At 34.1% G+C, this 12,223-nt stretch overlaps 1 protein-coding gene across 1 annotated transcript in view; it reads left to right on the top strand.

The window, feature by feature from the left end:
- ABI3BP (ABI family member 3 binding protein) overlaps positions 1–12,223 on the top strand; it is a 173,107-nt gene that overhangs the window by 72,917 nt on the left and 87,967 nt on the right. The window contains exon 15 of the mRNA XM_087966474.1: positions 5,235–5,309. Within this exon, the coding sequence (XP_087822600.1) occupies positions 5,235–5,309 (75 nt within the window). The remainder of the gene's footprint in view (positions 1–5,234; positions 5,310–12,223) is intronic.

Below are 12,223 nucleotides of genomic sequence, written 5' to 3'. Positions count from 1 at the left end.
TTTCTCCCCATGATTTTATAGCCCAGGTTTTGTATGTATTGCTTTTACTTTAAGAATTGATTGCAGTAAGGCCACCACTGATCCCAAAATCAATTGGAAAAAATGTGAAACTACATACATGGGATTTGGGGTGCATTAATAATTAATAATTTGACTGGAGTGCTAAAATTTGGTCAATACATTTTCAGGTTTAGGAAAAAATGGATTAATTATAGAAATTAATAACAAATATAGGTAAATTAAAATTACAGTGACTTTCACTATAATTGTGCCAACTACAATAAAAAGGAAGCCATAGAAAATACAAGTACATTATTATTTTTTTCTCAAACATGAAGATTCTCTTTAACAAGTATATGTTATTTTCCTTAATCTATTAAAAGGCATTGAGCCTTTTAATAGATTAAGGATACCAAAAGATTGGTATCCTGCCCTTTTCCAGGCAGAGGCAAATTCTAAGGCCCAGAAATGACAAACATGGAAACCTAGTACAGAAGATGTAATGTACCAATCACAACATTTCACTTCAACTTCAGAGGTCATATAATTTGACCACTCAGTATAGGCTGGGTTAGAAGTCAATGAAAAACTATAACTGATTCCCAAAGAAACTTCTTGAATTACGTTTCCTGATAGCCAATTATAATTTAATTTTGAAAGTGAAAGAGTTTGTGGCTCAAGATAAACCAACATTTTCACCAAGCACCTCAAACTCCTAGAATATATTCACTGGATCCAGCCTGTATTTATTTATGGCTTAATAGTTCATATTTCAGTTTTAATACCAAAGCTAAATGTTACGAACTAAGCTAACGCGTTCATTAACAACCCTAATAGTTTTACTTCAACAGCAGGCTCGTAATCCTGCACTTCTGATTGGCCCGTGAATAGCGAGTCGTGATTGGTCGTTTCTGGCTGATCTGATTGGCTGACAGCGGGTCGCCTCTGATTGGACGTTTCTTAGAGCGGTAAACTCAAATCATTGGTTGTTTTGACAGCAGCCAGCTCTATAAAAGAGCTGCTGCTGCCCAAGTATTTTGTTCTGTTCTGAAGTCATTAATAAAGAGTTGAAGTCACAGTTCGATGCCTCGTCTCTGTTCCTTGCGCCCATGCTCAGGACTTAACACTGGTGACGAAGGTGGGATGCGGAGACGATAGGGCTGACTGAGCACGCATCGAGCATTACAGAGCACATGGCTGAGAGCGCAAGCAACAAATGGCAGGATGACCAGCGGTGCCATACCACCTGCTCCATTTGACCCGGCAAACGAAGACTGGGACTCGTATATGGACTGGTTCCAGATGTTCCTGGAGACCAACAATCTGAAAGATGCTAGGCACTGGCAAGAAGCTACGCGTGGTGGCCAGGTATAGATAAGCAGATAGAAGCCTGGGTGGCCACATGTAGCAAGTGCCAGGAAATTCGCGCTGCCCCACCAAAAGCAACTCCAACTGAGTGGGAAGCACCTCGCGGTCCCTGGTCCCGCATACACATCGATTTTGCGGGACCCACAAAAGGACACACTTTTCTTATAACGGTGGATGCCTATTCCAACTGACTCGAGGTCCACAAAATGAAGAGCACCACCACAGAAGCAGTCATTAAAAAATTGAATAAATTATTTGCTACGCACGGATTGCCGGACGTTTTAGTCTCAGATAACGGGCCCCAGTTCACTGCCCTGGCATTTGAACAGTATCTAGCAGACAGGGGCATCCGCCACGCTTTAACATCACCGGCTCACCCTGCGGCCAACGGCAGGGCTGAGCGAATGGTCCAATTCGTAAAGAAGACCTTACACAAAATGGAACATGGGGACATTGACTACAAGATAACCAGAATGTTTCTCCTCCAGCACATCACCCCACACAGCACCACAAACAGAACTCTGGCCGAACTCCTGATGGGCCAGAAACTTCGCTCACACCTTGATCGCCTACACCCTACCTACACGCCAGAAAAGCCTTTGGGATCCAGCAGCGAGTGTAGTGCGTTCAAGGTAGGCGACTTAGTCTTTGCTAAAAACTTCACAGGTGACCCACTGTGGGTCCCTGCTACCATAACTCAACTCACCGGGCCCAGATCCTACCGTTTGCAAACTGATGATGGAAAATTATGGAAGCGCCACATAGACCAGCTTCGCTCCAGACTGGCACCTACGCCCATCTCGTCCCCTGAATCTCAAACCGGGGGGGGGAGGGACATTGAGGAGGCTGAAGAAGAAATAGCAGACGACCTAACAATTGGAACTCAGCAGCCTACACAAACAACCATGGGATACTCACCTCCAGAAGGAGAACCGAACCGGGTGATTGCCTCACCACGTAGCAGCACCGCGATGCAAGCGAATCCAAGGAACCCCGATGACAGCATTGGTGAGAGCGGTGAGGACAGCCCCGAGTCACACAACGGAGCAGCGGGACCGTCTTCGCCATCCAGCTCAGCAAGCAACCCACCGGAACCAGAGAAACCGGTGGAACAGCGCAGGTCAAGCAGACAGGTGAAGCAACCTGCCTACTTGCGAGAATACGTCACCCCACCCCTAAGACTCCTAGGGGGGAGGGGTGTTACGAACTAAGCTAACGCGTTCATTAACAACCCTAATAGTTTTACTTCAACAGCAGGCTCATAATCCTGCACTTCTGATTGGCCCGCGATATGTAGCGAGTCGTGATTGGTCGTTTCTGGCTGATCTGATTGGCTGGCAGCGGGTCGCCTCTGATTGGACGTTTCTTAGAGCGGTAAACTCAAATCATTGGTTGTTTTGACAGCAGCCAGCTCTATAAAAGAGCTGCTGCTGCCCAAGTATTTTGCTCTGTTCTGAAGTCATTAATAAAGAGTTGAAGTCACAGTTCGATGCCTCGTCTCCATTCCTTGCGCCCATGCTCAGGACTTAACACTAAATATGAAAAATAAGCTGCCTACTTGTTTATCTCTTTTCATCACTAAAACTCATTTAAGTTTTGTTATAATTGTTAAACATATTTGGTTTTATTCTTTAGTTTAGTTTTATTCTTCAGTAGAGAGATCTACTATTTCTGTAAATAATGAAAAGCAATTGAGAATCACATTGCTTTGCTGAAATGCATATTATGTGCTAATCCAAATAATTGTATTCTGTAAATGAGAAGAACATGTTAGCTGAATGGAAAGATTTCTTGCCTCTTTTTCAAGACCTTTAAAAGTGGTGGTTCGGTTAGAAGATTTGGTGAATTAAAAACTCCCTGATATTTTTCAATTTACCAAACTATTCTGTAGCAGAAGATATTCCAGACTGTGCTTTTGAAAACACTGAGAAATAGAAATGTATCAGCTTTAAACTCTTAATTGGTAGAAGAAAGTTCCCAAGTATTCTTCTCAATAAAAGGAGGTTGCTGTTATTCTTCAAATGGAAGTTATCCTTTTTTGATTCTCTGAAATAATTGAGTTTTTATCATTCATACATATAATTGTATTTTGGGCTGGTGCTTCTATGAGCAAATGTTTCATTTCTTCATTACAACCCTGTAATTCCATGCCAGTTTATTTGCATGACATAACTTTGGAAGTCATTCTTTACTAGAAAACTTCAGAAAAAAGTGGATGGCTTTGTGTCAGAGAGCTTGTAATAGAACCTCCACAGAGCAAGGATGGGAGTAGAGGGCCTTTAAAATTCCTTCCAACCATATGATTAAGTAAAATGGTTAGAAATCTCTAAAATGTAATGTTTGGCATTCATTCTGATAAAAGCTATAAGTAGACCAGCATTTGTTCAAATTTAGCTACATTTTCGTGAACAGAATTCTTATCAGTGTGAAATTTAAATTGAGTGCTTCATTATAACAACTAATAAATTGGTGAATTAAAAGCAATAAATATTGACTATGAAAATGCTTCATTGTCTATTATAACCAAAAATATTTTTCCACAGGCAAAACCTTTTTTTAAAAAAGATTGCTTTTCTTTTAACATCTTTTATACATTCATTTTTTTCTCTAGCAGTAACAAATGAACCCACTTTGGAATCTTTCCCATCCAAAACATCTAAAACTCTTGACTGGCCAAGGGCAACCCTAGGTACAGTTATTTTTTCACTGGAAATGATTGTACTGAGTTTTCTATTTCATCAGAAACATTTTCATTCCATGAGAATTAATTTGTTTGAGAATAAAATAGCCATTCCTTCCATACTAACCTTTGTCTATTTTCATCTGCTTTAAAGCCTCTAAAAAAGCTTTGAAAATTGTGGTGCATAATTTTAGATTTGCATGAATTTTATTATTATTATTATTATTATTATTATTATTATTATTATTATTATTATTATTATTATTATTATTATTATTATTATTAATAATAATAATTTTTATCTAGAGCCATCTTTGTGAGTAGACTGCCTCCTGATTACTCACTTGTTTTGGGAACATTAAGATCTTAAATTGTGTACTATAAAACATGCATTACGTCTTTATCATCTTCATCAGCTTGTTGGTCCATTTCTAACTAAATTTCTTCATCATTACAAGATCCTTGCATGTGCGATTTTATGTGAGATATTTATAAATCAATCCTGAACAATTTTATATACAAAGTTGATGATCTTTACATTGAAATGGAAGGTTTCAGCCACCCCAGGAAGATGGCTTGACAAACCTGGTAATTAAAAACCTTTAAGCATGCATGTATATTAATTTGTTTATGAATCACTATAATATGAATTTATATTTTTGAACTTGAATATGAGCAAAAAGTCATTATATGTACCCTTGTAATTAGTATACAAACTTCTAATAATTCTTATTTTCAGGATTTGGTGGGTGCCAATTATTTTATGTTGATTTTATCTTGTATGTGAAAAGGAATTTTGAGTCATGTTGCATTTTTACATCTTGTACAATCACTTGAAGAAAGTATGCAGGTTTAATCCTTCTTTCTTTTTGTGCTTATATTAAAAAGGAAAAACATAAATAATTAGTTTGGTATTATGCAAACATTTCTGATTGGCTGGCTCTTCGGTACATTATCAAACCAATGTCTTATAGCGTATATTTGTATGTATGTATTTGTGTATGAAACTAGAAGTATATATTGGCTTTGTGTAGATATAGACATATTGGTATGTGCATGATGATTTTACTTTCATTTCAGATATTAAAAATAAATAAATAGGATAAATAGGAATATTTGCTTTCAGTATTATATATGAAATTTATTTTTTCTGTATAGTGGTTGAATTATTTTATTTTATTTTTAGTGCCTACTCTACCAGCTGTGAAGCAAAACATACCCAAAACATCTAGGATTACTGAAAAACTAGAAGCATCTCCAGGTAACAAAAATATATTGACAGGTTATATAGTTCTAACTGTATTTTTCAACAGAACAGAATATATGTAAATCAGACTTACATACAGGAATCCTTGGTGACCTCTGACTTTGTATGTTTGCTTGCAGATTTTTCATTACCCAACTAGGTATCAGAATCAGTGTAATCAGTGGAATTTGTTAGTCAGTGGATTTGCTAGTCAGTGGGGTTTGCTACCTGTTTATATAAAATAGCTTGCCCTGCCAGTGTTGGTGGGGTCATTTTCTCCTTGATAATATCTTGATTAGGGTTTCTGCCTGATTGTTTGGTATTGATCCCGCTTAACTGGATGTTGGAGAATATTTCTGGTGTTTTTGTTTCCTTCTTAGCTTTTTATTATCACTTTTGAAAGCTATGTAATTATGATTTATCTCTATGTGTCTACTGATGGCTGATTTGTCTGAAAACCAAGGTTCCAGGATTTCCCTAGCATTTTCTTTATTTAGGCTGTTCTGGGATGCTCACAATTTTCCAGCTGAAACTATGGTTGTATCCATTTAAATGTTATGGCATTTTTCCTATGAAATTTGTAACAAACCCTCCTTTTTTTCAATGGCAAATAATAAAACAATGATATTTTCAGAAAGAGTAGACTCCAGTCATTAAAAAGTCCTCAAGAAGCTGTTCTGAGCATCCTCCCACATGCAGTTTTGTGGTAGGCAGAAAGTTAGAGAAAGTGAGAAACCACAGGAGGGCTACAAACAGAAAACCATGACTTCTGGATGATCTTACAAATTCCATGAATGAAACAAGATGCTTGTACAATAAAAACCTGAATGCATACAGAAGTGTTATTTATCAAATGAACAGTCAGAATATTTGTTTTTAATTAGCTTTAAATCATATGAGATTTCCATTCTTATTGTCTTATAGTTGGCAATCTGGATATTGAAATAATTTATAGACAAACATTATAATGTTTATGTTTATCTTTTGATACATTCAGATAAAGAACTTAGAGTGGCATGTAATAGAATTGTGTGATGATAATACTATCTACTCAATTGTGTCTGATTCCCTTCAATTCCATGGGCCAGTTCTCTTTACATTTTTTCCAATTGTGTATGGCTTCTTTCAGTTGTTTTATGCTCTGGCTGGTATCATCTTTGATGGAGTCTAGCCATTGTGTTTTGGGCAGCCTAATTTCCTTTTACCACTGATCAATGGAAGCATAACTGCCTTTTCCAGTGAGTTCAATCACATGACATGGCTTAAATAAGTAAGGCAAAGATTTTTCCACCCAGCAATATGTCTAGTTTTATATGCTCCAATACTTACTTATTTGTCACCCTTGCTTTCCAAGGAATGAGCAAGAGCCTTCTCCAACACCACACCTAAAATGACTCGTTTTCCCTCTTGTCTAGTTTTTTCATGATTCAATTATTGCAGCTGTGGGTAACTATTGGAAAAACAATAGCATGGCATAATCTGTATTTAGTTGCCAAGCTGATGTCCCTGCTTTTGATTCATGTTTATTCATTTTCATCATTGCTGCGTGACCCAGTGCAATTTGACCCTTTATTTCTGGAGTGCATTCATTGCTTTGATCAATCGGCAATATTAGGAAAGTAAATTATTGTACGCATTTCATCTCTTCTCCATTGTTATTTTGACATTTCTATTCCCATGCTATTTGATCTATAGGAAAAGGCGAAATGTATGTCTCTCTCTTTAAACCTTTTGATCATGTTTTCAGCCTTTTTTGGTTTCTGAGAAGAGACTTTTATTGTCAGCATATTGAAAATTGTTGATGCTTTTTCCTCTAATCTTTAATGTATTTTTTGATTCTTCAAGCTTTTACATGATCGCTTTGGTATATGTGTTGAAAAAGAAAGGTGAAAAGATGTTTTGGTTGCACAGTGACTTTCTTATTTATGTACAGTGATTGCAGAACTTGAATAGATGTATTGGCATTCCCAGGTCTTCTAAGACTCTCCACAGTGCGTTATGATCAACATAATCAACTTTCTTACAGATATTGATATACTTTGATATTCCTGAGATTTTTCCATAATCAAGTATAGATTTGAAATATGGTCAGTAGTGCCATGCACCATTCTGAAGCCAACTTGAATATTGGGTAATCTGGTTTATAGAATTCTCCTCCATATATTTATCCAATCTCTACAATTTATCTAATTTTAAAACCATCTGTACTGATCACTAGCACCAGTTCTTTGACATAGAATTTAATTAAGTAGATTAATTAAATTAATTAAATACTTAATTTAATTAAGTATTTTTTTTCTATCTATTTTGATTCTTCTAGTAAGGTGGGTGATACATTGTAAGATAAACATAAAATCTTTTATCAATGCAATGCATATATATATATATATATATATATATATATATATATATATATATATATATACGTTTATATATATACGTTCTATATATATATAGAAACGTTGCCTAGATACTTTGAATCTTACGCGGGAGAAAACCCGAATAACCAAAGATCCACATACAAATACCCGCGAGAACCTCAGAAAACATATATATATATATATATATATATATATATATATAAAACACAGACTTTTTTCCACCTTTTTAAATTAAAAAGGCCCAATAATGTAGTCTTCTCTTGCAGGCAATTTTATCTTCAATCCCTTTTTACTGAAAGGGAATTCCATTGAGCTCTGAAGCCAATATTTTTCAATGGTCTTACAATTTAAGCTTATATTCTCTAATTATCACAATGTCTCAGTGGTTCTTGTTCACATTCTCAAATGCAATTACCAAGATATTTTAAACAGGAAACACACACCTCAATTTCTTATTGTTCCACATGCATACATCTAGAGTCTTTTTCCAACAGTACACAATTATTATCTAGTATCGATGTGGGTAATTTTATACTGTTAGAAAAAGACTTCATTTTTGTAATTTTACAAAACACCTGGTGAAGATAGCTAAATCTATATCTTTCTGCCTGATTTTGACTTTTTGAAGTTTGTCTTTCATGTTTACACTCTTTGTAGCCCTGTTACATGACATTTTATGTGGACCATATAAATGGATAACAGGCAGTTGCCTTTTGGGAAATTAGTATTATATATCATAGGTATTATCTATCTCTCCTCCATATACTAAAATAATAATTGTTGTTCAAGAGTTTAACCTAGGCCAGTACAATATATCTTTTCTCTAGGAACATAAATGCTCTCATGGAAAGTGAAGAGATAAGGTCTTTTGGAGTAGATGCTAAATAGCCATAGTTGCAACAAAAATTAGCTTCTAGAATAATAGTTTATGTAATAGTATCTAATTCCCAAATGATGTTTTTCTATTTTTTTCACTAGCAGAAAAAGAATCACAACAGAAAACCACTCTATCTAGCATTTTTTTTTAAACAAGTTTTATTTTCAAGACAAACAATACATAAATACACATAAACACAAAACATAAATGCATAAAAAAATCTCTTCTGAAAGTTGCTTAGTCCCGGGTTAAAACTCTTGGTACAGACACAAGTTCAGTTTCATATTCATTTTACATAGCATTTCATATCTTATTAACATTTTCAATTTTCTATATAACTTCTCCTCTCCTTTAAATTTTCTCAATTTTTTTTCCTCCTCTCAATTCATATCCTAATATTTATTATTCTTTGTCTGTTCTATTCCAGCCAATCATTTATTTTTCTTCTTTAAAAAAAAGAAGAAATACTTCTCCTGTACACTATATGGAGTATGATGCCTTTATCTTTTTCCCTTATCTTTATAGTACTTAATATAAAATACATAACATACATTGGGATTCTGTCTGGTACATTCTAAAATTATACTATATTATCAAAAATAATACAAATCTATTCATTAGTATTGATATTCATTCATATCTTAGACGTTTAACTCATTACTTTTCAATTAAATCACATGCTTTTATCAGAGCCCTATTTTCCATAATTATCCCCCCCCACCCACATCACATATTATAGCTCAATATTTCGTTGAAATGTTCCTCCTTCTTCTACTTCAAATCTCATTTCACAAAAGATTTTGCTAGTATACCATGTTCTAATCATTAATTTTAACAATCATTTATATCTTAAACATTTTATCCATTTCAATTGAATATCATGCCTTTGTGGGAACACTTATGCTTTCCACGATTATTACCCCCCACATCACAATCTTGAATCATATTTCATTACAGTACTCTCTTTTTCTTAACAACAATTTCACTTATTTATGTTAGATATTTTATCACATTTTAAGCTACATATTATTTCTAATTTTCTATAATTACTTCTAAATACAGATATAAAAATGCAATCTTATGTACCTTTCTAGAATCCCGTTAACAATATCTATCCATTATCTCTGAAAAACTTTTGCTTCTTAATATCTTGCTCCCCACCATTAGAGCTTCTCATCCCTTCCTTTCTCCCTTGCTTCTTCTTCTCCTTGTCCTCTTTAACCCCTTGTCTCTCCACCTCCCTTTTATTCTAGCATTTTTAAGATCCCAGAATTGCCAAGAACAACAATTGATAAAAATTAATTATGTTTACATAAAATTGCAGGAAACTGTAATTTGCATATATTTTCAATTTTATATAAGTGAACTATTTCCATAATAGTAGTGGGTGGTCTCTTTGTCTGGCCATGGTGTACCAGCTATTATCTTATGACTGAGTTGGCTGTGCTGTTTCTTTGCTTGGTTTTATTTAAGTTATAAATCCTAAATGAAAACCATACTTTGTATCAGATTTGATAATCTCATACTTTTAATTTGAATCTGAGTGATACTTGCTAAAGTCCCACACTGTCTACCATTATTTGTATGTGATTGCTGTCATTTGCTGCTTTTCTGAACAGCTTTGTATTAATCAAATGTTTAAACTGCCATGTTCTCTAGCCAGCTATTCTCTTATTCTTTCTCAGAATGATGTAAATATTTTTTACTTTTGGTTGAATTGGCTACCATTTAATCAAACAAATTAGGTTATGAGAGAAAGTCACACACCAATTTAAGAAAGAGATTAAGGAATCATTTTCCTGAATCTTAACAGATATTGAGTGATGAGTGTATGCTAGCTTCTACTGGAACAAATAAAATAGATTGAGTGTAGTATTTTGTCTTTTTCTTTTCTGTCATAGAAACTCTTCATAGCCCATTAGTAAAACTGAAACTTCCAAGTTACCTTGATTTGGCCCTAGTAATTCTACTCTTTCTATTTGAACTTTGGTAAAGACAAAGCTTTTAGAAATGTATTTTTACATATGCATGTTTATTAGATGGAATAGCCACTCAGGAGTTGTAATTCTGAGTGTGGATTTAAACACTGAATTGGGCTGTAAAAACAAAAATATTGAAAAAGAAGTCTTTCCCCTTTTCATTATGATAAGAAAGAAAAAGAAATTATTTGCAGTAAGATCCATATGTTTAAAGAATTGATTGATACTGACCAAATTTACTGTGCTAGTTATTTTGGGGGGGACACAATGGAAAATTCATAACATCAAACTGCACAGTATTTTATTGTGTAAAAAGGTGTGAAATAGGTCATGCCCCTTTTAATAGAAGCCAATTTGACAATTAACTACTAAATTTAATAAGATCAGATGAAATTATTCATGTCATAGCATCAAAATGGAAATCAACAAAAATAAAATTCCAAAAATCAATTAAGGCTAAATTAGTGAGCCAAATGCTATACATATAGAACCGGAAAAGTAAAGTTCTTAAAAATCAATAAACTTGTTTCTAATCATTTTAATGTGATTGTATTTCATTAATTATTTTGTTCAAAAAACAAGCTCATTTCCTTTTGTTGTAACAGTTGTTTAGAAACTGCCATGTGGGAAAAAGAGGGAAGTAAAACCTTAAAAATACAAATAAAACCCGACGTATAAATTCCTATTTATTAACCATATGGGATGATTTTATGCAATTTTGGATTTAGATGTGCACAAAATTCTCATCCAGTTCAAAAATGCTTGTAAAGAAGCAGTTCTGAGTGCACAATGCTTTTTTTTAAAAGAGAAACTGTCATTTTTTCATTTTAACCTTCAGTTCCCGGGGGGGGGGGAGGGAATTCCCTGTTTCCAAACCCCAATTCCTTCCCCATCTGGAAGAGCCAAAGATTACACTGGGTAATTGCTATGTACTTTCCTATAAATGTTTTGTTCCACAGCGTGGATCAAGCTTTTCCTTTTATTGTTTTGGACAAATATTTCATAATAACAGAACATGTCACGTTGTTTTTATTATATAACTAACTAAGAAACACGAAATAAAATATACTAATTATAAGGGTTCTTTTGACATCTAGAAATCCAGTAAGATTTCATTATTATGTAACATCTTTTGTGCTATCATTTTATGAAATTACTGAATTAATATAATCAGACAATAATTTGGTTAAACATTGGTTACAAATAGCAGTACATGATAATTAGATTACAATTCTGAAAGCATTTAAAATATTCATAAACAAAATAAAATTACATAAAATTTCTAGTGGCTTCATCGAGTCCATTTTCATTAATTGAAAATATTCTGGTATTATTAATATTAATACCTGTATATTCAAGTTATGTTAAATCAAAAGTGAATTGTTCACTTAATAAGTTCTTGGAAGCTGAATATCAAAAATCTCTGATTCAGCCTGGAATCTCTGATTCAGCCTCATCCTTAACAATTTCCTTTAATTTAGTGTCTCTAATATCTTCCTCCAAGAAACCTAGCTAGAAAGTTACCTTTCTATTATCTCTCTAGCTGAAGATGGACATTATGTCTCCACTGATTTAATTATTGCTTGAAATAGCACAAGCCGCATACCATTTTTAATATTGGAATAAGTGACAGGATTACCTATGCATATAAAAAAAGGGAAAGCCATCTTCAATGTGTTTCTATCAGAACAA

Source organism: Notechis scutatus, chromosome 5, assembly GCF_049901735.1.
Source record: "Notechis scutatus isolate UNSWTSFEM ecotype Mainland chromosome 5, rNotScu1.2, whole genome shotgun sequence".
Lineage (NCBI taxonomy): Eukaryota > Metazoa > Chordata > Lepidosauria > Squamata > Elapidae > Notechis > Notechis scutatus.
The sequence above is the reverse complement of the archived record's forward strand: the minus strand, read 5'-3'. Positions and strand labels throughout refer to the sequence as shown.